Consider the following 24,412-nt stretch of genomic DNA (forward strand, 5'->3'; position numbering starts at 1 on the left):
TGCAAAAGCCCACTATCCATTTCATTTTATTTTTATTCCCCTTTTTTTTTAACGGAGAAAAACTTAAAAATGCAAAAATAAAGAGAAAAAGAAATAGTTTATCCGCTCCGACAAAAGAAACTTTTCTTTCGTTCAATGGAAGCGGGAACTGCTCTCCTCCGCGACTTCCTTCCCTCCGACCCCCGTCGCCTCCGCCTCCGCCTCCGCCTCCACCGCCGCCGTCCGGGACCCGCTTTCCTGCGATCCGTCAGGGCTTCGTCGTCCCCGCCGGTACAGGCGCCTCCCATCACCGCTTCGCTCGTGCGCAGGATCCTTCGATTCGCGTCCGTTATTCATATGCTCTGCGTTCGTGTTTTTCCGAGCGCAGGGACAGTACAGAGGACCGCAGCCGAAGAGAGATCTCGTCGCCGACTGGGTCCCGAACAACGACGGGACCGTCCGGAGCCTGCCTATCTACGTCGGCGGCGCGTCGCTGCTGGCCGTGCTCTTCAATCGCGCCGTCTCCGGCATCGCCCCCGTGGCCGACGCGAGCAGTTCGCAGTCGAGAGCGGATTTGTTGACGCTCGGGCTCGCCGTCACCAATGTACTGGCCGGCCTCGTCTGGTTGTCTATTAGGCCGAAATCTGTATCTGCGGTGAGCTATATCTTCCATTCCATAAGTTGTCTTGGCTCCTTCCGGCAGCTAATTCAGTCCGTTATGTGATATCCGTGACGGGTGCGTATCTCGCGTGAGTTTTGAGCTTGATTTCAGGTGGAGCCGCTGGGTGTGGAATTCAGGAGAATACGTGCGGACTTGCCGGAATCAGTAGTGTCCGAGTTGTTATGGTGAATACTTCTCACTGCAATTTTGTCATTCATATTCTTGATATATCATGACACTACTTACTCAGTGGCGCTTTGTTGAATATCCATAGCTCTTGCGGATGTGAACTTGTATTTATCATTACAAGCTGCTCTTTCTGTATCACCTGCCATGCTCACTTCCTGAATTGCAGACTTAAAACTAGAAATCTCACCTATCACTGCACATCATGCATTCAATGTTGTTGCATTCTGGTGGCGTGGTGCTTTCTCAATTCGTATGAATGTCAAGTGAATTGCTTGGTACTTGTGCAGAATATCTCTCTAAGTATGAAGGCGAAGAGAAAAAAATTGAACGATAAACTGAATGAATGGCCTGGTTTCTCATTGTTGATGCGGTGTTGTTAAAAAGCATCAATCAGGGACTTGTGTTACTTGACCAAATTCTGCAGAAGACAGTGGTTGTATATAGGTTTTGAATCCAATTCCAATTTTCAGGTTTTTGGAGAAAGAAGTTTGCGGATCCAATTTGTTTGAGAGTTTATCCTAGGGATCTCACGTTTAAGAGCCACGTCACTATCCGGTTGCATCTTAATTTGGTTTCACAAGTTGCATTCATCATCAATATAATTTTCTCATATGAGTATGTGCCTTCATGCAGTATACTTGTAGCCTTGTAGGTGGCATTTTCTACTTCTTTGAAGACTGCTTGTGCCTTTTAGATGCCAGCACTGTGTCTATATCACCATGTTTGATTTTATACATGAATGGGCTGTGGAGTTGGATTTGAAAGAGATTGAGTAGAGGAATAAATTGTTCCTCTTGCATCATTAGATTTTCTGTTTTATCTTAAACTGTTCCTTCTCAGGGTATGGGAATCGCTGTCTACAGTGACATGTTGCAGGTCTTTGGTCATTATTTATGATGGCCATTGCATCATGCAAATTGGCATGGCAGCTGGATCATCTGCTAATGATGGTGAAGCAGAGGATGTGGATGCAAATAAACTGATGCAAGGATCTCTTTATCAAGGCATCATAAATTCAAAAGCTCGTGAGTACTTTTTGGGGATGCTTCTTCTTTAATCGGTCATCTGACTCTTATTTTACTACAATTTCAAGAGGAGAAGCATTCTATCATATGCATAGAATGAGCTGACTGTTGTTTTACTATAATTTCCAGAGAGTTACCTGGCCAACCTATCTCTCTATCCTGGGAGGTCTGAGCTGCCTTTTTTGCCCACAAACACTCAGGTGAAACTAATTGATTTATGAGCACATAAATTTTTATGCTTGGATATCTTTCATATGTTTAAACTTTAACATTTGGACTAGTGGAGACAGTGAAAGTTTTTGTCTGTTTATTGCATTGAAAATTGAATCAAATTTTGACTTAACCAGGCAGTGATCTTGCAACCACTTGGAGACAAAGGGATTGCGGTAATTGGCGGTGACACAATCAGGGGCTTCACTACATCTGATCAGGTATCCACTGCATCTCTAAATTTCTTCTCTATCTGTTTTATACGAACAGATGGCCAATGCTCATCTGTGCTTTAGTGACGTATATATCTGGAACATTAACACGGCCTTGAAATACAATTTTTTCTCACCTGTGATTATATATATTTATTTGGCAGAAGATGCCTCGTGTGTGTTTGAGATATATTTGCATGAACTTGAAGTCTATATTTCGCTTCAATTTTTATTTTTTTTTGGGTGGAGCGCGGTTTGTAGTATCTGTTTGTGGAACTCTTCTGTTTATCTCCATATAATATCTTTGGTTGAAGTATTAGACCGGCCTTTCCCTGGATTAAATTACCTTGGGTCAGGTGAACCAGCATTCAAGGGTTTGCCCAGGCAAACTTTGTTGTCTGATTTCATCTTCTTTACCTGCTCATCCTTTTCTTTGACACCCATATTAATAATAACTGGATCTAACTGTTCGTAATGTTAATACATGCGGGTAGAGAGTGCCCTGGAGTTTGTATTTGTGTTGTTGCTTTGGGACCAAAGGACTCTCTCAGTTTTTACCTTTTTAAAGCATATATAGACATAATAATGTAATGGTCTTAGTTCTGCACTCTGATTATACTTTGCTGCTTTCAGACATGGATAACATATATCGGAGAGAAGCTGGATGCGGCACTTGCAAAATATGTAAATGACAGCGCACTACTTAAGCAGGAAAGATTTTGACTCTCACACCAATAAATGGTGTACTTGGGTATGCAATGTTGGTTTTTGGTTGATCTTGGTAAGATTCTTTCTGAAATTGAGACTGAAGTTTAACAACCGTTTTCATTGAATGAAGTTCAAACATATAAGAAGTCCACTTTGCATCGAACCTTAATGTGGGTAAGTGAAGATTTGATATAACAGTTGGTTGCGTTTATATAATAGAAGAAAAGTCTCTTCGAATTTTGGGCACTAATGACTGATCTATATTAATGTCACAAATTCTGGTTATTGACTGTTTTCGGTGCTGAATTACCACATCCGGTGACAAAATTTTACTAAGACAAGCAAGAGAGACTTCAAATATAATGTCAAAATAGAGGCCGCCACTGCTTCATCGTTTAATTAGTTAAAGCATAAAATTTCAACTTGTACTTTTTTTATGCTAGTTAGTAGTTACTTCTGATTCTCTTCTTATCAATATATCACTGGCACGAAGAAAATGTCACCCTTGCTTGTCAATTCTGTCCTCATCTAGCCTCGTTGTCAAAGGTTAGGTTCATATCATCATCCTCCTTTTTTATGGAAAGTCCATGCTCGTATTAGTGTCTCTAGGCTTTAGATCCACTTGCCAATATACCGTAAAACCTTTATTTGAAGATTAGGCATCTCTTTTCTCGCGGTAGGTACCACCTTCCCCAGTTGCCTTGAATGAAACATTGAAATTTATGAGTTTTGTCTTCAGACTGAAAGTTCCTTACTTTTTTGTCTGTCAAAACTTGATTGGGTGGTGTAATTGTCATCGAGTGTACCCATCATTGTATTTTAATGTCATGATTCCCTTTGCAAATTGGACTGAGCAATCCCCGTTTTTTAACCTCTTAAACCAAAAGAAAAAGCAAAGACCTAATCTGGAATTTTCTTCGGGAAGGGAAAACGCAACGGATCAATGTTTTCTGGCGACATTGATTGAGTTCTGCATTTCTAAACTCTTATGATAGCCTCTGATATTCACTCGACTACACTGCTGCAGTGCGGACAATGCCCAGCAAGAAGCAGCATAATTAGATCAAAGAATCTAGCCAGTAATAAGCATAAGAACGAAAGAATCAATTCGTGTCGTCAAAATATTACATCTGTGTGAGATCTCTATGCTCTAACATTACATCGTGGCAAGAAGAATGAAAGGTCAGATACAAAAGGACGGGGTCCCCCAAAAAAAAAAAAAAAAGATTCACAAAAAAAGAATTGGTTCTCTGTATGGTGTCTCTCTGTTTTACAAAGGCAGGCAAACAATCTATGTAAACTCGACTGTACTTTTGGTCACCTTGAAGGTGAAGATGACCTCTCCCATGGCAGCATCGCACTGGTTGCGGGATGAGCAAAGCTAGCCAAAACAAAGTCTCTCAACCCTGTGTCCCAAACCTCACAGAACTGCAATCTCCAGTCGGGAGGCTCGATGGCCTCGGTCCCCAGCCCCGGTGCCCTGTCCTTAGAGCCCTTGTTCTGATCCTCCTGCCAATCCGCGACATACGTGGCGACCCTCCGGAAGAACTTGGTCCTAAACGTCTCCCAAACCTGGTACTTGTAGTGGTTGATCACCGCGCTGCTCTCCGGCACGTTCAAGTACCTGAACCCTTCCTTCAACCTGAAATGGTGCACTTCGTTGAGGAGGGTCGGGTCGAGCGCGTCGGGCCGCACGATAGACTTGTGCCGCTCCGGGTGCTGCAGCCTGCAGGTGTACCCGACCATCACTCCGCGTGGGGGCGGTGAGGTCAACCCCGACGGCCCGAAGCTATGGCAAACCGTCCTTATCTCCGCGATTATCGAGGACGAGCTCGAGAAGTTGGCCACCATAGTCCTCAGCGTGTCCTTGCCCGGGATGCCGAGGCCCCTGCGGGGATTGCTCGGGAACGGGAAGTAGAAGAACTCGTCGACGTCGAAGAATCCCACCCAATTGCACTCCTCCCTCGCCCTCAGCACGCAATGCGAGAACCCGGCTTCTTGGGTCTTTATCCACGGCCAGCTCTGCCTGCTCACATTGTAGTTCTGAGAGTCAAGCTCTTCGATCACTTCCTTGATGGCGTCGTCGCTGTTGTTGTCGTAGATGAACCAGCGCTCGATGCCGAGCCAGGCGTGGTACATTATCCACTCCCGCAACGATGCCGCCTGGTTCCAGACCATGGTACAAGCGCAGAGCTCGTGCTTCTTCATCGTCTTCTTCCTCCCCGCTTCCTCACCATTCCCGTTGGAACTGTAAATCCTGGCCACGGAAGGCATGGGGACGTGAACCGAGGACCTGCCGCGCGTGTGCAAGTTGGAGGGCAACCCGATCGTGACCCGAACCCCCTGCGCTTTGATCGGGTTGCTCCGAATGCTCTGCGGCAGCGGGCACCTGATCACCTCCTGCGCCGCCGAGACCGCCTTCGTCGTCAGCACGAAAGTCTCGTCCTTGTCCCGGCTTCCCCGCCCGAAGTGGCAGCTGAATTGCGCCGGGTTGGATCTCCTGTGCGGCCTCAGATTCAGCCCCTTCACGAACACCACCGCAGTCTCTCCGTCCAGCTCGGCCTCATACACCACCCTGTCCCACGCCCGCACTGCCGCCGCCGTCCGATTGGACCGCGCACGCTTCCCGCCGTCCGCCGGACCGCCGCCGCGCCTGCGCAAATCCACCCCGGCAGCCGAGAAATTCGCCGGCGGTAGCGGGCACCTGACGATGGACCTATGCTCACTGTAGACATCGACGGACATCGCAGCCTCGGCGCGCCGATCGGAGCCATTCGAAGCCAGAGCGCGGTACACGCACTCCAGGTCCTCGCCGCGCCGTCCGACTCCGCCGGACACGAGGAGCAGCACGTGGTCGGGGAACAGGACCCGACCCTCGACCCGGGGCGCCGACGAGAGAGGGCGGCGGCGGTGGAGGGTGTCGAGGACGGAGTGGCTGGCGGAAGAGGAGAGGAGGGACAGGGTGGTGGAGGCGCTGAGGACGGGGCGGAAGGAGGCGGTGGAGACGGCGCTGAGGCTGCGGTCGGAGGACAGGAAGAGGAGGAAGACGAAGAAGGAGAGGCAGAGGACGAGGGATCTGAGGGAGAACAGCTGGGCGGCCGAGTGGTACAGCGTCTTGGCGGAGGAGGCGCGGAGCTTCCGCTTCCGCCGCTGCTCCGACTCCACCATTCTCTACTGGCTCTGTAACGAACAGTCACTGTCGGTAGCGATAACAACAAAACCGAATGGTACTACCAGAGCAAGAACTAGAAGCAGCAGAAGAAGAAGAAGAGAGAAGTGAGACGTGGAGGGGGCGGGCTGGACTGGGGATGGCGCAGATCTGGAGCCGACGACAGCGGCTCTTTCTGGGGGAGGAGATTTTGCGTTGATGCGTGTTCTCGGACTATGATATGATTTGCGACCCCGAGAGAGAGAGAGAGGGTTTTTACCTCTCTTTCCACGAAAGGAGGAAATGGGAGTTGTTTTTTGTTTCTTTTTTTTTGCGGTTTGCAGTCAATTAAGTAAGTCGGGGATGGACTGATTGACGGACAGACAGAGGTCGCTCCTCGTTTCGCCAGAATTAAAGGGTAATCTCTCTCTCTCTCTCTCGCTGTCACATTTGCCCGCGTAGGCTTTATCTTATACCCAAAGCAAAAGGCAAAGAACAAAATTAATTCCCCATAAGCTTCACGAAGAAGCCAGCAAGAGAGAGAGGGGAGGAGAGAAGGGGGTTCAATGGCCTCCGTCACAGATTCCTTTCCGGTAAACTTGTCGGCCTTTGGGGTTTATTCTTTTGTAGCTTTCTTTTTTATGAGAAAAGCAAAAGGGTTGGTGGTGCGAGGGTGGTGGGATGGTATGGCAGCCGAACCCGAACGCGAACGCGAACGCGGATTACGAAAAAAGCGTGTGGAGAGGAGGACGGCGACTCTGCAGGTCCCGAGATCACGTGCTCCGCTACGGGAGGAACGGCGATTATCCGGGTCCGAGCAGACCGATAGAGAGATAGAGAGATAATAAAGAGAGAGAGAGAGAGAGATCCCCTTTTCGTCGCTGTGTCAGAGAGGGTTGGAAAGGGAAGAGGAAGAGGAAGAGGAAGGAGGTGGGGACTGTGGGGGACGGCGCTCGCTGGCACAGTTCGCCCTCCCTTGTGTCAGGTTTGGTTTCGCTTTATTTCTTTTTCTCTTTGTATTTTTTAATACCTACGGTTTAGTTCTCAATTATTGGAGTGCTTTAGGATAAATTAATATGATAAAGTCAAAAAAAAAAAATCCAAATTATGTACACGGTAACATATTTATCTATAGGCATCGAAAAATCATAAGTTATGCTCGATACATTTACCCTAATTTTCTTTTGTAACATAAAAAATCCTAAACTTAATATTCATTTAACATACTTTTTTTTTTTTTTTGGAATTTAACATCTGCTAAAAAAATTTCAAATAATTTTTTTTTCACTTCTTCTCGAGGTCCAAATAGGGAGATTTTAATAATTCTTCCTGACAGAACTTTTACAAGTGCGCAAGTTTGGAATTTTTGTGTCACAAAACAAAATTTAAGATGAATATATATCATATTGAGTAGAGTTTGGGATTTTTAATGGCTTTTATCCTTAGTTTAAATTGCAGTAGCATCTGCCGCTATGATTGCTCTTTCCTTAACGTTCTTTTGTTTTGAATTCGTGCTATTATCTGTCAATTATCGTTCACGCTTAATTATTGGTTCCGAGGAATTGAAAATTCGTGCCTGATAATTGGTTGCAGCAACTGGGAATGCGAACCGGCGACCTTCTTTTTTCATCTTTTAAATTTTTTAATGAAATTATATCTATTTTACTTTATCTCTTTGGCGCTTTCTCGACAGCCCGTGTCATAAGACACTGATTCTTTTACAAGAATGGTTTTTGCCAATTGGATGTGATTCAATTATGGGATGGGAGGGAGAACTGTCAGGCATTAGTTGACAGGCTCAAAGAAGTTGCATCTTTGATTAATTTAATGCAGATATATTCCACCTCTCTCTCTCTATATATATAATATTTATTTAGTTATTTATTTTGGTAGAAAAATTCCACCTTTATATTAGTCGACGTCGTATCTATTGTTTCGAAATGAACTTGCCCCACTAATCCCCCCACTTCATCACAAAAACGAGATTTCAAGAGGTACTTGAATGTTTAAGGATCCCCACTCAACGTTTTCTCTAATCATTCCCTTAACGTAACTCTTAAGCTGCATGAAGGATATGGAGAGTTCTCGACATAAATTATTAGAAAGAAAAGGACACCTTTTGCGTAAAATATGGATTGTTTAGCATCGCATGTCTAAACGGGCTTTTTTGCATTTCCGGACAAGGGTCTCTACAAATCCCCATGTCTGAAGAAACCGCAATTTGTAGCTGTTGTAAGGGAAGGAAGATATGAGAGCAGAGTCCGAAGAAGCTCGAAGAAAGCATGCGAAGCCGTTCGTGGTAATAAAAACATTAAGGACGCCATCAGTTCTCGGTGGTTGACAGCGTTTGGTGCAGTGGTCCTCGCAGTTTCGTGTGGACGGGTGACATTGTCGACATGTATCATAGTCTATTGAGTTTTCTTTTACTTTTGATAGCAACCTATGATCGTAACATCTTTGTCAGATGTGATGGGGGCATCTCGTCTTCCGCGGTGCACATCTTCATTCACTTCCCCTTCCCATCATCTCATTAAGGCCGACGGAGGATAACAAGGAGTGATAATGTCATATCGCCACCTTATGCGGTTGGGTTTAGGTCGATCATCAAATTTGAGAGCCGCCTCTACGGGTGCGAGGCAGAGATCGCGAAGCAGCCATCACCACCATGTAATTATCGCCTCAGGAGGGCAGGTACCTCGAGATTACGGCCGTCCACCCTCCAATTTCAGATTGGAGAACCACATGGATTGAGATGCGTGCGCGCGAAAGAGAGAGAGGGGGGATGGTCCCCGGGCATGCCACCGTCTCTCGGTGGTCGCGGGATCGGCGGGGCGTCTCCGTTTGACAAGATCAGTTTTTAAATTCGTTTTGGGCATTTTTCTACTTTCTCGTGCAACATTAGTGGGAGACAACTTTTCAAAAGATGCACGAGGGATTTTGCTATTTTGCTTCTCTCGTTATACCTGAATTCATGTGGGTTTGGTTAAGGGGTGGTGGGCTTCCACGGAATGCACCGCTGGCCGCACATTAATTTCGATCTGTATTAACATTCCTTCGGTTCGTTGGCATTTGGCAATGGGGCTAATGAAAGGGCCTTTTCTATATCAGAATAGGAAACGGACTCTACGAATATTCCTCTTCAAATTCAATATCACGGGAAGGTCTCTACATTCACATTGAGAGCAAGAAATTAAGAATAGCGTGCGAGCGACGTATTTCGCTGTCTCCCTCTGCCTTGTCGTTGTTGCCGACCCGACGAACTGTTTCAACCAAACGGCATGTGCACTAAGACGAGCGTGAGCATCGGGTTTGGTATAGGAAAAATTGTCCAAAAAGTCTTTAAGTCTTTTTAATTGTGTCATAAATCTATTTACATTTGTATTAATTAAATCCATCCGGTCTTTAACCGAAAATCAGATGTAAACACCGACTATGCTACGTAATACGAAACTAAAAATCATTAATGTAAACACCGAATACTAACGTACACAATTTTTATAATTTAAAAAAGGTGACTTTTTTGTAACTTTTATCTTTCTATTTTTTCTTTCTTTTCATTTTTTTCTACTACGTCCGACGAGGGTCACTGGCTAGCCCTCACAATCACGAGCAAGGATTGGTCACCCTCGTCGACCACTAAGTGAGGGCTACAAACCCCTCAGCAGGATTGGGTAAGGGCCACAACCCTTGCCCACAACTGGCCCACATCTTCGGTTGATGAAGGTTCTTGGAAGAAAAAAGAAAATAAAAAAATTATAAGAAATTTTAAATTTTTAAAAAATTTTATTAAAATTATCTATCTCAACGTCGATTATGTCATGTAAAACAATTGGTGTGCTAAAATTTACCAGATGGACTCAAATGGAAAAATGTCAAATATTTAAGATTTAATTAGCAAAATTGAAAGATTGAGAACTAAATTGGTCAAAGTATAATAAGCTTATGACTTTTTAATCGTAGCTCTTACACAAAAGAAATCTCACGCGGCAATGTTCAGGGTTCATAGATCTTTTATGTTTCTAAACGTAAGTTCAAAATTCCAACGCATGTTAGTTTGTGCCCAATCGAATTTCCAGGTGTAGTAGGTATCCAAGTGTGAGGAAATGTGGACAGCAAAAAGCCTCTTGCGAATGATTGCTCCTGTCCATCTCCCAGATTAGTTTTATGGGGAAATGATATGTCCTCCGGAATAAGTGGTTGAAAAAGGGTAGCAGCGATGCGGCCTTGGATTTTGGCACGCCGACGATCCCATCTCCGTGAAACAATTCCTGAAGCCCGGTGGACGGGACCTACTAATCATTCACCCAACATAGATTCGCCGTGTAGCAACAAAACTCGTGTTTGACTCGCCAATGTAGAGACGTGGAGGAACGGGAACACGACACTTTCGGCAATATAAGTTATGGCGACAAAATTGACCGTTCCAAATGGAATTCCCGCCCGGGCACGATGGGTTCTTCTGTTCCGTGACGCAGCAAATCTGGACAGCTATCGAGCTCCTCAGCAATACCTCTTCCTATGAAATGTACTAGTTAGCTAGAATATCCAAAGAGTTGGTGAAACCCAGTTTTGCCAGGAAAGGCAGACAAGTAAAGACCTTACCAACTGACCCCTGCAGCTGCACGCCCGATCCATTTTGTTGGTCCCGCACCTATCGATCAGTTTCTTGTCCGCTTAAAGATTCATGACCAAGGAGGTGGAGGCCACTTACCACAAGAAGTGGGGTAAGGAATTTGACTAGATTCGGGGCAGAATGCGGTTTCGATGCGTCCCGATGTTTGCGCCGCTTATCCGGACTTCAGCCTGCTCGTTTCCTAGCCCATGAGGTTAATGGGACAGTTCGCCCGGACAGAATGCTTGGAAGATCAATTGCCGTGGAGCTCTTCCGATCGACAAAACAAAAGGTGATTCCATCGGAGTGATTTCGAGAGGCATCGGTGGATCTTCACTAGATGGGATTGAAAGGGACGGAGAAATTAGCCGGACGCACGTGATGCGGTTGTGGGATGGGCGATTGTTGTTTTGAGTGATTATTCAAGATGGGTGAATGTATGGGAGTGGATGTCGATAGGTAATATCGCAAAATGAGGGATATAGGGTGCGTTTGGGAACCACTTTTGGGGAAAACCTTTAGGAAAATGTAAATACCTTTGAGTTAAAGGTGTTTTCCAAAATGCAACTGTGTTTGGTAAATTGTACTTTGAAAGCTTTTGTAAAGTATTTTGAGCAAAATAGCGTTTGGGGAATTACATTTACAAAGGATCTTTGTGGTAAAAAAAAAATTATCAAAACAAAAATTAAAAAAATTGACCAAAGGGCGGTGGCGCCGGCGACCTCCGGCGACCTCCGGTGACCTCCGGCGACGCCGGATCCGGGGCGAGCGAGGTCGCGCGGCGCCGTCGCGACCTCCGGCGACCTCCCGGCGACGCCGGATCCCAGGCGGCAAGGTCGCGAGAGGACCTCGCCGCCCGGATCCGGGTCGCGCGACGCCGCCGCGACCCGGATCCGAGGGCCGCGAGGTCGCGCGACCCGGATCGGGGCGGCGAGGTCCTCCGCGACCTGCCCCCCTGATCCGGGTCGCGGTGACCCAGACCTCGCCGTGGGTCGCGGCGGTCGCGCCACCCCCCGGCGTCAGTCGTCTGGGCGACGGTCGCCAGCGACCGCTCGCGAAAGAAGAAGCTCGCGGAAGAAGAAGACCGCCTGCCGCCCCAGATCTGAGGGCCGTGGCGACCCAGCCCTCGGTCGCGCCACCTCCGGCGTCGGTTGCGCCACCTCTGGCGTCGGTCGCGCCACCCCCCGACGATCGCCGGCGTCCCTCTAGCAGTCGCCGGCCGCTCGCAGTCAAGACAGGTCGGAACCCCCTAGAGAAGATGAACAGTTGCGACACAAGGGCAAGAACCGGAAAAACTAAAAATTTGTGAGGATAATTTCGGAAAAAAAAAAATATAAACAGTGCCCATGTGGGCATGCCGAAAAAGCCGAAAGCCCAAGGCGGGGGGGGCCCAAGGCAGGTCCCCCCCTTGGGCTTTCAGCTTCACAAATGCTGGCATTTAGGGAATGGAGGCTCAAAGTTTTTTGCCAAACGGCCCAGCATTTGGCAGTATCTTTAGACTTCAAAGGGGCTTTGGGAAGTGGTTCCCAAACGCACCCATAATACAATTGGAAACAAGGGGTATAGGACGCACTACTAGCCGATGATCAAGATCAGGATAGATGAAGCTCACCATCGAGATTTACAGAAATCACAAGCCAAGGATTCGGAACTTCAAGATTGAAGAAGCTCACCACCAAGGCCTACGAGAAAACCACCGGCCAAGGATACGTTTCTTCTTTGGCTCACTACCGAGGAAGAATCCACCTTCCAAGGATACAAAAACCAAGAATGATCCGCTCTCCAAAGATATTCGATTACACGGAGGAAAATCTCAAATATTATTGTCTTACATTTGAGAATTCGCCATCTAGATGATAATTACATAGAAAATCGACTAAACATTGAACACAAAAAACTACCTAATTAAATAAAAAAAATGATAATAATGGCCAGGAACTAGAAAATGCATTAAAACATCAAGAGACTTGACCTTTGACTCTTTGAAAACTACAACACACCTAAAACTCACTAATGACACTTGACTAGATGCAAAGTAATTAAAATAGACTCTAAATTCGTTTGTCTCCTTGGGTAGTCCAATAGCATCTTCAAAGATTGCCAAACAACAAAAAAATTGTCCAGAACAGATAGTCTATTAGTAATATCAAATCCACAATAAACTTGTGTATCAATGTCTCGGTAGCTAATCGGCAATCATGAAATTGATAACTCTCTTACATAATTGACATATTCAACTTGAATCAATCGACAAAACCCAATGTTCTTGCATCAGCGTGAGCCTCTCGTAGTGTGGCCTTGGCGCATAGATGCAATTGGGTCGTTGCGATTACGGGTTGGATGTCTAATTGTTCAGACAGTAATAATAGTATCTTGTACCTGAACCGGTGGCTCACTTTTTCTAAGTAATGGGGAAGATGACCGAAACATGCCACTAAAAGACTCTACTGAGACAAAGATGGGCTATCAAGAATGTAGATGAGGTAGGATGGACAGTTGGTCAAATCTAGTATGGATTGTACATGGACGGTAGTTGGAGCCGGCGGCTCTCTTAGGGTTCCCTCATCTAGGATCCCTGGGGAAGAGGATCAAGTTGGCCCTTCCAGACACTCTTCCTATCAGGTTAAGACCGGCCAATCGGGCGCTAATAAGGTTGATTCTTTTAAGCGGAATAAGGAGTGACTTTGGAACCTTGATCTCTTGAAACAAGAGAATTAGTAATAACTCTATCTAACAATCTGTAAAGAGGAGTGAGTTCGTAACCTTTCACTTCGTTATTTGAATAGCCTTTCATAATAATCAAAATCAACTTAACGGGTACCGTAAGGGAATCGATTAGCTCAGTGTTTTCAGTCAAGAAATTGGGGTTTGTTTTGAAAAGAGATTTTAGGAAAGCAATAAAGTCGGTGGGCTAATAGCATGTGAGCAAGCAAGCCAGTTTCCTTTCTTGTAGTTTGAGTTCTAGCTTCCCCGAAAATATTTCCAATAGCGTCTTTATTGTTTCCTTCCAGGCTTTCTGCCTTGAAATCTCTTCTCCTGATGAGCCCATTAGACTTGCAGTTGGATAAGGAGTAGTTGGTGCCGCCTATCATGGAGAAGGAGTCTTTCTTGCCTATCCCTCAAGAATAGTGGCATACCCCATTGGAGTAGAAGCCTACCAAAAAGAAGTAGTTGCATAGCCAATTGCAGAAAAAAGGGTTGAAGTCCTAAGTGCTTCAATTGAAAATGTCTTTCCCTCTCCTTTTAGTCGAGTTGTAACATCCCTCTCGAGAAATTATTTCATACCTTTGCCTACGAACCTCTATATATTAGCGGATTGGGTTTAGACTCAAAACTAAGGACATGTGCATCTTTTGAATTAGCATTCTTCAGCCTCGTGCTATATTCGAAGCTTGCTTTTATCTCGAATTTAAGGAAATTGCTCCATGATATTGAAGCTTGATGGAATATTTAAATATCAAACCACACTTTATTTTAACAACTTAAACTTTTAGAACAGTTGATAATAATCTCATACAAAACTTATTGTCATTTGCTTTGTATTCAAGTATCTTGACAGTAGCCCAAATAGAAAGTGCTTGCATTATACACCAGAGGAATGACAGCCACAATTGTCAAATGCAAAAGATGATCACTCGTACTCACCACTCTAGTTTAAATCCTCTCTAGTGCATAACACCAATCAGTCTTCTAGACTGGACCGAGCGGGTTCCGGGTGGGTAAATAGAATCGATAGAAAAAGAGAAGGGCTCGAGGGACTCAACTCTACAGACATAATTCAGATCTGAAGCATAAATTGACATCACGCATCTCCTTGCTTTGTGGATCCGCGCCGTCTTGCTCCAGCATTTCTAATTGGCCGTACAAGGAGGAGAAGACAATCCAAAGCGCAACAGCAAGCATAAATCTCAATCCTCATATCATGAAATGCAGTACCCCCAATAACGCCCATGCTCCCCTCTCGCATCACCTCGGCCATTGGGGTACTTCAGACTGCCGGGGACATAGAGCAACAAAATCACAATGGCCGTAGGCAAGAGGGTCGAGCGAGAGTTCAAACTCTAGCCAGAGGGACACGAGGCGCGAGCAACTCAGGTGAGAGGGTCGAGCAAGAAGATCTGTGACGGTGAGGAGCAATTAGGGCTTGGCCTTGGTGACATGAAGGAAGATCTATGAAGACTAAAGAGCGAGCATGAGAGAGTCGAGCTATAACTTAGGTTTAATCTTTTTCTTTTTAGTATTTTACATATTTGTAAGATTTTTAAAAAACAATGATCCAGTTTGGATGGGCAGTTCCACCCGTGAAACCAAAAACTAGATCAATATTAACTAGTTCCGATTTTATGGAATGAGGAACCGGAATAGTGACCTCGAGAAATGTCCCGGACCGGCCATACCTGGTCCGGTCCAAGTAGTTCTAGTTGCACAGCCCTACTCAAGACAACTCCATTTATAAATTAAAACGGTGGTTGTCCATATCGAGTTATGCTATTGAACAAGCCCATCATTTATCAAGAAAATTTGGAAAGGGCGGTTCAATGCTTTAGAAGACCACTCAACTTATGGCCTTGGGGATGGACCATGACTTTATATGGCTCAAGCTTTTTCCACATCTAAATTGGAATGTGAGGCCGCGTTACAGTTGTGCGAATTTAGGCGATATTTTTTTCTATCATTTTTGCTATTTGCTACAACCACTATCCAAATAATACCAGAGTCCACACGCCTTTGCGTGACTCCACCGGAGACCTAAGAATGTAGGCGATAGTCCCGGTCAGAAGCGTTTCAAAATCCTTAACGGTGAGGTCCAGCATCTGCTATACCATACGTTTGGCTAAAACACGCTTGTACATTTACCAAACCAATTAGTCAAAACTTTACTCACCATTACATACTGACCATGTCGCTTAACACACCTCCGTCGAGCTGTCAAATAGCCGAACACTGTGCATCCCATTACGTTCTCTCAGTCGCATTCCGCATTAATCGATATAAAAACATTGACGCATGCAGCAAAACTCGATCTATCTCTTGGCATTGAATTCAACGCAGTATCCACTTACCATAATGTCCGCGAGCAACTAGACAGATGAAGCATTGCAATTCCGCACAGAGCGATTCTGCTGAATGGAATGAATCGTAAATGAAATAACTCAGTCATCCTGCACATTCAAAGGCTGCTTTTTTCACGGGGTCAATCTACACCTGTGAGGTGGTTTCTCTTGATTCCAATCAATCCTTATCCTGGAAGCAGCCTCCAAATTAGGTGTTGCCTCTTTCATTTCACTTCAGAATGATATGCAATTCTGTTTTCCAGAACCATTTTCAGCCTGCGGTGCTTCACTTTTGTGATGCAGTCGTTTGTTAAGGATTGAGTGTCACCATCTCTCAGTAGTGATGATGGACATTGAAATGATTCAGTCCATCCAAAAACTATGCAGACAACCTGACAATGAAGCACGGGAAATTTTTACAATTGATATGGAACCAGATTGGAAGTTACAACTCACGAGCTTGCATATTGCAATTCATACAGATTATTCGATATAGATTGACAAAGGAGACAAAGATCACAAAAGTAGCATAGATATTTAGCAAGTATACAGTCTTACGATGATTTTGAGCCATTAAGACAAGATCATACATGCAAAGGGAACTTTAAAATGTCAGAGACAATCTTAACAAGCAAAACTTCTATTAGAATAAAGGAAAGAAAGAAGAAAAAAGTCTACCTGCTGCGTAGATTTCCCAGTGCCCTAAAATTACCAGATGAAGGCCCATTGATCCCATTGGCCATGTGAAATTGCATTCTCTCAGTGCTTAGGACCATCCTCTTTGATGTTTTGTTTGAACGTGACTCCAAACTTTCCCTGGAATTACTTTGAAAATCTGTTTCCTGATTCACAACAAACGATCCATTGTATTGGTTATGTAGCCGTTGACTCCCTAGTTCGTGATTTTCTGCACCGGCACTTTTATTGCTAACACCATGCAACCCAGTTGTCGATGGGACACCGTCAGAAGAAGAAAATCTTGGAGTTGAACACCGGCCTTCTGCCCTCCTCCAGAATTTGGAACTCAAGAATTCTGTTCCGGGCAACTTGCAACACGTGTTGTCTGCACTCTCCACATTGGGAAACCTTCCAGTAGATAATGCTATATCATATGAAATCTCCTCTATTGCCATCTCTAGACCATGTACACGAGTCTCCAGAGAGTTCATCCCACTTTGAGATCTTCCAATATAATTCTGGATTTAACAAAGTACAAAATTTAGTATAAAGGTGAGGTACTTTGTCCAAACATTCATGAAAAACATTAAATGTCGGCTATAAAAGCTACCTACTGCAATGCTCACAATGAGATTCCAAAACCAACCAATGGGAAGAGTCAATAAATGCTACCTTACCAATGGTTATTTACGGTACACCAGAAAAAAAGGCCCAAGCCAGAGAAAGGCTGAATTTTGTTTCATGGAAGTACAAAGGAAACCAGCAACCAAAACTTCTACTTTCCATCATGGCAATGAGTTAATTGCTATAATCAAAGGAGTGACATCACAATAGCACATCGAGCAGAGTAAGTGGTGGATATGCTATGGTTTCAACAATGAAATGCTGCATGAATCTCACACTATAATCTTGCCTTAGAATTTACTTATATAGGTAGCGCTCAACATGAAAAGAGAAAATGAGAGGAACTTTTAGCCAGAATAATGCAAAGGACCTGTAACGTACCTGAAGGAGGTCGAATAGACTGGACTGCTGATTTTCAATTTGTGCAAGTTGTTTTCGGATCAATGATAAGTCTTCCATTTCCTCATCTCTGACTGCAGCACTCAAATCTGAGTCCTTCAGATCATCAAACGGTACCACACGAGAACCAGATTTAGAAGCTAAAGACTTCGCAACTTTGTCATCCGCAATCTTACCGAAGAGGGCACGTCTCACTTTTCCTTTAGTGTCTTCTTTATCATCACGCTCTCCTGTTTCTAAAACTCTGCTCTCAGTTATCTTGATGTCATGCTCATGATCCAACTTTAAGGGGGTTGAGTGTGGCTGTGCAATTTGAACTTTCAAACCAGTCGATCTTGCCTGATCCAAAGTAGATGGGATGGAAGAACTTCTATCACTGTACTTTAGGGGAACTTCCTTTTTGGTGAAGTTTTTGGACAGAGATGACGGACTTCTCAACGGAGATGACCTGTTGATCTGCTTCTTTGGCTCAGGAGTTGTAACGCTAGTGTCTTGCAAACTTTTTGACGAGGCAGGCAGGCAATTGGCGATGCCATTACCTGGGCCCACAAGAAACCCAAAAAAACCATATGAGCAAAATGAAGTATGAAAACTCATGCAAGTTAATGCTCAACTGTAAGAAAATCAAAGGGGCAGAGACCAAACCATCGACATAATCTTCTTTTTGAATTCGATTTGAAGTTTTTAACAGTTTGAATTCACCCAAAGACCTTACTCTTTTCATTGCAAATTAGAAAGAGCGACAAATAAGAGAAGCAAGAAGACTATGTTTTAAGTAGGGCATTATTTTCCAGAACAGTATGAAACATGATTCACGCAAGTCTCCAATCCCAATTTGATGATCGCGCAGGATGAGTATCGATAGAGTGATAGTGAATAAATTGAACCGACTGTATCAGATGATCCCTCTGAAAACTGAGATGCAACTCATGTTGCTAAGCTGATCTTAATAGATCAAGAAAATAATATTCAAGAAAAAAAAAAAAATGGACCCACACTGATGCCGCATCTTTCCTATGATTAGCTCCAGCTACCCCATTAGTCAATGAAAAACCCATCGTCTTTTTCTCTGCCCAACAAGATGCCCTAAAAGTTGCATGAACAGTGTATTAATCATTTTTACCGGATGGAGAAGACAGGGATTGGGGAACGGCTGCGACGTCTTCGCAAAGATCTGCAACCCCCTTCCACAAATCCAAAGTGCGATTCATTGTTTCTCGAACCATTTTAACCTGTAAATCAGAGTTAAAGTCAGGGTCTAAGCTACAGGATAAACTAACTATTTGATTTTCTAGTGCATTATTCTCGGATCGACACTCGAAATGAAAGCCCACACCCAAACTCATCGTCTCATCTCCATCACGAATCTTCATGTACCTGCGCATTCCTAACTTAGAGAAACCCAAGAATTTAGCGATACCTTGTCGAATCTCCGGTTCTCCAAGCACTTCACGCAGGAAGCCTTGTGTTCCACCACAAGTTCCTTCTCCGCCACGGTGGCGACTCTCCCCAGCGCCTCTGCTGCCGCCTTTCTCGCATTCCAGTCCTCGTTACTCAAAAACTCCAGCGCACAAGGCACCAGCCAATCCAAAATCCCCTTATTCGCCACTCCACTAACGCCTACAATGCTCCCCATCATCCCCATTGCAGCGGCCTTCGCCTTAAAGCCCTCGCTCTTCAACAACTTCGCAACCCTCGGCAACGCCCTCCTCAGCACCTCCACCTCCGGCTCCGGCGCCGCCTCCACCGCCGCCGCGATGCACATCGCCGCGCCGATCTGCGAGTTCGCGTCCTGCTCGGTCGTGAGCGTCTCCATCAGGGGCTTCATCAGCGACGAGAACGGCGGCCTCGTGATCTTCGCTGCCGCCGCCGCCGCCGCGGCGACGCAGGCCGACCGCACGGCGGAGTCGGCGTCGCGGAGGCGGCGGGTGATGATGGAGACGATCTTCGGCAGGTGCGGGGAGAGGGCGTCCCCGTGGGAGCGGGAGAGGAGGGCGAGGATGCCGACGCACTGGCGGCGGACCGGCGACCGGGACGCGTCGTCGGTGTTGTGGATGCAGCTGAGGAAGGAGGAGAAGCCGTCGTTAGTGAGGCTGCGGGCGATGGACTCGAGCTCGGAGGTGGCGAGGGCGAGCGTGTCGCGGTCGGCGAGGCGGTTGAGGCAGGAGATGACTCGAGATTTGAGGTCCTGAGCTGGAGGCGGCGGCGGCGACGGGCTCGGAGACGGCGACTTCTTGCGGAAGGACATTGTGGAGGCGGCGGTGGCCTTGGCTCATTTACTCGGCGCGGCTCCGGTGGTGGTGAGCGGCGGCTGCACGGCCGGCGATCGGCGACGTGCGGTGGTCGCGAGCGCTCTCGCGGTGGAAGGGAGAGGGAGAGAGGAGGAGAGATTTGGCGGCAGAGGAGAGAGAGGGTGGGGGGGAGTGTTGACGTGATTGAAGCGCCAGTTTATAAATGTTCGTGCAGAAGGAGAATGGGGGTGGCAGGTCGGCCCCACCTTTTTTATTTTTATTTTTATTTTTATTTTTGCCACAATGAGTAATATTTTTTTATATGGGGGAAATGAATCGTCTCCGAAAGGTACCGATCGGAGAAGTATCGTGGGTGTCGAAAGTTTCTGAATACGATCCGAAAAAATACAGCGGAATAACTTAACGAAAAAGAGCCTTCTAATGGTATCCAACTTGTGATCTTGAGATCCTTTAACGGGTCCCTTACATGGTATCCCTTAAAACTTTCACGCTCGAATCTCATACACTGAGAAACATTATAATAGACTTTATATTATACATGATTTACCTTTTTGAGATTTTATATGCTCAGGGTAGACATTAATTTTACATAGCCACTTAGGCACGAGACACAATGCCCAAGGATTGGCATCAGGGCGCTAGAGCAATGTCTAAATCTCAACAATAGTGAAAATAATTTAAGTTGCAACACGACATTGAAATCTCGAAATCTAAAGCATGTCAAATTGTCATCCTTATGAATTCGCATATTTTCGATTTGAGGGAGATCTCTTTATGACACAATGATATCTTTTGTACATTATACATATCGTATGTCAGTGCTGCACAAAGAAATATATAAGTTTTGAATTTTAACACATGAGTGTGATTGAAATGCAGATAATATAATTAATCGATTGCATCATGTCAGCTAACTGATCAATACCTTAAGTATTTTTCTTTGTGACGAATTTTTATCGATAAGCTCAAGACACCTTATAAAGAAAAGAAAAGACCTCGAGATATTTGAACACCACCTTTCGATAACGATCTCTCAACTTAATTGGTTACCTCCTAGTGCCACTCCACAATGTCAATTGGCACAGTTGTGGGTGGCGTAGGCCCGCTCGAAGAGTATGCATTATTGCAAATCTTTTAATTGGGTTGAAAGCTCGGACCTTGCTGTACGCTGAAATACAAAGACATGAGAAAAAGAATAATAATAAAAATACAGGCGAGACGCTATGATCATATGAAGTCAAGAATTGACTACATCCACAAGCTTATAATAGACGGCCGAAAAGACAAAGCTCATCATCATAGGGAGTCTCCAGCCTGAAGATGTTCTTCCAGTTGTCATCTAATCCAATTGCCCTTAACGACCCTAAAAGAGAATATAAATGTATATGATATTTATATATATACTTTACTTTAAAAGAAAGTTTATTACTCCCGAAATTTATTTGACTGGATCGAGAAAAAGTTACTTAATGAGTTATAAATTTTTCAATTTTGCTAATTTAATTGTTACCAGAAATTACCGACATGGCATCTAGTTATCGTTAGCTATTTTATGTATCATAATAGTTTATAGATCGCTATGTCAACGATTTTCGGCATTAATTAATCAAAACGATCACATCGAAATTTCACATAAAAGTTTACAGGTATATTGATAAAATTAAAAGATTTATGATTGAAATAGCAGTCATACCATATATTTTAGGCTTGATTGGGTAATTTTTCATAAGGACGATCATAGAAATAATTTTTTTTTCTTTTCTTTTTGGTGCTAGAGAAGTAACGGCGGTTTTATGCCACCATTGGCGTTACATTCACGGTCCGATCGTTACTTGAGCTTGACGAGATTCGAAAATTGCGTAGTTTAAGTTTCTCTACAGAGATTCTCATGTGCCAGACAATATACAAAGGACACCCCAACCGAATGTCAAATGAAACACAACCTTATCCATGTGCGGATCACGTGCGGTTGTGAATGGCTTCATGACATTATTGGAGCATCTACCTCTCGAGGCCATTTCATCTGGGTACCAAATGGCAAGAAGCATCATCGCTCGGGGCGATTGAGAACTTATCGAGCCACTTTTCAAGTATATTCTCTCTTTATTTCATGAGCGCGCTAGAACATCAATAAAGGATCTTGTGATTTTGCGAGGAATCATTCTTTGAAGAATAATCTCGTTTTTCTTATTATAAATTTTTCGAATATCTGCATGTTAAGACATTGATACAATGCACTTGGGTATGTGGCGATCACGGGTTGGTCAGTCGAGAGAGTAGAATGCCTCGGTATATACAGATAAATTAAGGGTAGGCAGAGCACATGGATCATGTGAGGGGTCGATGCTTTGAAGCTGACATCGGAAAGAACGAGCTCAAATGGGCAGTCACGTGACAGCGGGAGTGCATGTTCCACGTCCTATCTCTATTATTCTGTATAAAGTAAAGTCGGGCGAAGATGCTATCCCGTCTCTAAGAGTAGGCTTAGGACCCATCCCTCGTTCTTGCTTGGCTTTATCTAGATTGGTCAGCAGCCGGCCTTGGCAGAGCTTTCTTTTTTCGCTCAAGTTATTTATTTAGCTTGGTGCTTTAGTAAGAGCTTCACCTAAACCTAGTACTTTTATTAGGATAATTCTAAATCTTTTAATTTTACCAATTAAATTCATGATATGACAATTTAATTAGCGCTAGCCATTTTATGCAGCACGACTAACGAAAATGTGGACAAATTTTATTAAATTTTTAACATTTTTGAATGTTTTTATTAATTTTTATTTTTCTTTTATTTTGTATTGTGGTTCAAAGGGCCAATGAGGGTCTGGGCAACCTTGCTGTGGCCGACAAGGGCCTAGGCTAGGGCTTGTGATGCATTTGCCACATTTGACCCTCACCTAGGCCCTCGCCGGCAACAATAAGGGTGGCAAGGGTTGATGCACCCTCGCCTGGGGGTTGGCAAGGTTGTTAGCCCTCAATCAGTGGTCGACAAGAGTTGTTGGCTCTTTAAACCAATAAAATAAAATAAAATAAAATACAAATCATTTAAAATGTAATACAAAATTTTAAAGAATAAAATATTGTAATAAATTTTCCAAGTTAGGACAATCGGCATCAATATCAATGATTTCCAATCAAAATTTGTCAAATAAACTTAATTGGCAAACTTAAAAAAGTTTAAGACTGAATTGATAAGAGTGTAATAAGTTTAGGGCTTTTTGTATAATTTTCCCCATATAAAACGGTGTGTCTTGTGTGAATAAATTCGACAACAAGATATCTTTCACCAAAGCCATCTTTCGGTTTTTATTTAAGGAGATAGGTTTATAGATATGAAATACACAGGCAAACAAAAAAGTTGATAATTTCACTTTAAACACAAATCATGTCGGAATTCAACCGATGACGGAGTTTAGGAAATACACTACTTCAATATAATCAAACGAAAAATAAATTATGCCAAAATTTAATCAACAACAAAGCTTGAGAATTCATAGATATAACATTGAAATTTAATCAATGATGCAACACTGAGATAAAGGAACACACTAGAATTTAATTGACAACGTGAGTTTATAAATTGTAAAGTGCAGAAAAGTAAAGATAACTTAAAGATAGATTGATTATGGTGGAGGCTTACGAAAAGTATGACATGGCTATTTAAAACTAACAATCGATGGTTATCAACAAAGGTTACAAACGGCTATCGGATGATTACATCGAGTTTACTACCTTAACAGTTTTTGCGAGTCCACTATATTGATGATTGCTTTATTTCATTATGTTAATGATTACTTCTTTTACAGTTGCATCTGAGATTATTGCCTCCGCCTTTTGTCAATTCCTTCGAGTTATTGATTCATCAAGTTGTCAATAATTCTATCCATATATAACCAAACTTTGCTCTTATCAATTAAGTTTATCATATGTCTATGATAATCAAAAGTTGATCATGTGGAATTGCAAATCTTTGTACCTCCAAGGGCACGTTCCAAATTTGATGCCTACTCCTAGCAAATCCATCCTACTGAAAAGAAAATGTTGATTTATCAGGTGGTCGGAAAAGTAGTGAGTGGAACTGGAATTAGGCCATCCTTCCTTTCCTTGGTATCATTTGACTAGCTGATACAATAAGCACACTCGACCAATTTGCTTATAAGTAGCAATTTGAAATTACCATTGCCACTGTAATCTTATTTTACAAATCTCTCATTAATACTAAAGTTAAATAGTTATATTCTCCATTGACAAAGGGAAAAAGCCAAAAAAAATCTCACACTTTACCAAAAACGACAAATTTACCCCAAATATTTTTGTGTTACATGAAAAATCCCAAACTTTGTTAATCGTGACACATTTACTTTAAATTTTTTTTCGTGACATAAAAAACCTCGAATTCGTATCTGTGTGATACATTTATCCTAATTATAGGACATTTTTGTCTTTTACTACTTTTAAAATTGTTTTTTATTTTTATTCTTATTCTCTCTTCCCTCCACTGTGGCAGCGAAGGGAAGCCGGACTCCTCGCCTAATGCCAGCGAGGGCTGTCCTCGCTAGATCCAACCCAAGCAAAGGCCGCCCTCTCCAGATCCGACGAGGGCAACACCTAGGTGAGGGCGGCTGAGTCCGGCTTCCCTCCGCCATGGCTGGCAGAGGGAAAAGGGA

At 43.9% G+C, this 24,412-nt stretch overlaps 3 protein-coding genes and 1 long non-coding RNA gene across 5 annotated transcripts; 2 read left to right on the forward strand and 2 right to left on the reverse strand.

Annotated features, from left to right (window-relative positions):
* Positions 1–113: 113 nt before the first annotated feature.
* LOC104433577 (protein COFACTOR ASSEMBLY OF COMPLEX C SUBUNIT B CCB4, chloroplastic) lies at positions 114–3,200 on the forward strand. Its single transcript, XM_010046374.3, has 7 exons — positions 114–270; positions 368–634; positions 752–825; positions 1,670–1,854; positions 1,984–2,054; positions 2,202–2,285; positions 2,910–3,200. The coding sequence occupies exons 1-7, from the start codon at positions 136–138 to the stop codon at positions 2,997–2,999; spliced, it is 906 nt and encodes a 301-aa protein (XP_010044676.2). The 5' UTR covers positions 114–135; the 3' UTR covers positions 3,000–3,200.
* An 867-nt stretch (positions 3,201–4,067) lies between these two features.
* Positions 4,068–6,563, reverse strand: LOC104433578 (glycosyltransferase family 92 protein RCOM_0530710). Its single transcript, XM_018869112.2, has one exon. The coding sequence runs from the start codon at positions 6,150–6,152 to the stop codon at positions 4,302–4,304; it is 1,851 nt and encodes a 616-aa protein (XP_018724657.2). The 5' UTR covers positions 6,153–6,563; the 3' UTR covers positions 4,068–4,301.
* A 6-nt stretch (positions 6,564–6,569) lies between these two features.
* LOC120290378 lies at positions 6,570–9,242 on the forward strand. Of its 2 annotated transcripts, none has more exons than XR_005548318.1 (2): positions 6,570–7,117; positions 8,597–9,242. It is a non-coding gene; the product is annotated as an uncharacterized LOC120290378 (long non-coding RNA). The 2 variants fall into 2 exon arrangements; XR_005548317.1 differs by having other exon boundaries at positions 6,572–8,530.
* Positions 9,243–15,527: 6,285 nt separating this feature from the next.
* LOC104433576 (TORTIFOLIA1-like protein 4) lies at positions 15,528–19,922 on the reverse strand. Its single transcript, XM_010046373.3, has 5 exons — positions 18,920–19,922; positions 18,623–18,731; positions 17,482–18,038; positions 16,477–16,994; positions 15,528–16,190 (listed from the first exon to the last, which is right to left on the reverse strand). Exons 1-5 carry the CDS (start codon positions 19,745–19,747, stop codon positions 16,178–16,180), a joined length of 2,025 nt encoding a protein of 674 aa, XP_010044675.2. The 5' UTR covers positions 19,748–19,922; the 3' UTR covers positions 15,528–16,177.
* Positions 19,923–24,412: the final 4,490 nt, after the last annotated feature.

The sequence above is a fragment of the Eucalyptus grandis genome, chromosome 2 (assembly GCF_016545825.1).
Source record: "Eucalyptus grandis isolate ANBG69807.140 chromosome 2, ASM1654582v1, whole genome shotgun sequence".
Lineage (NCBI taxonomy): Eukaryota > Viridiplantae > Streptophyta > Magnoliopsida > Myrtales > Myrtaceae > Eucalyptus > Eucalyptus grandis.

What these genes read in the sequence shown, in the direction of transcription:
- LOC104433577 (XM_010046374.3), top strand. Translation starts at nt 136, where the DNA reads ATGGAAGCGGGAACTGCTCTCCTCCGCGACTTCCTTCCCTCCGACCCC. An exon ending in GTAGTGTCCGAGTTGTTATG is followed by an intron (nt 826 to 1,669) that starts GTGAATACTTCT and finishes GTTCCTTCTCAG; the next exon opens with GGTATGGGAATCGCTGTCTA. An exon ending in TTTTGCCCACAAACACTCAG is followed by an intron (nt 2,055 to 2,201) that starts GTGAAACTAATT and finishes TGACTTAACCAG; the next exon opens with GCAGTGATCTTGCAACCACT.
- LOC104433578 (XM_018869112.2), bottom strand. Translation starts at nt 6,152, where the DNA reads ATGGTGGAGTCGGAGCAGCGGCGGAAGCGGAAGCTCCGCGCCTCCTCC.
- LOC104433576 (XM_010046373.3), bottom strand. Translation starts at nt 19,747, where the DNA reads ATGTCCTTCCGCAAGAAGTCGCCGTCTCCGAGCCCGTCGCCGCCGCCG. An exon ending in AGAACCGGAGATTCGACAAG is followed by an intron (nt 18,732 to 18,919) that starts GTATCGCTAAAT and finishes TCTGATTTACAG; the next exon opens with GTTAAAATGGTTCGAGAAAC. An exon ending in GTCTATTCGACCTCCTTCAG is followed by an intron (nt 16,995 to 17,481) that starts GTACGTTACAGG and finishes TGTTAAATCCAG; the next exon opens with AATTATATTGGAAGATCTCA.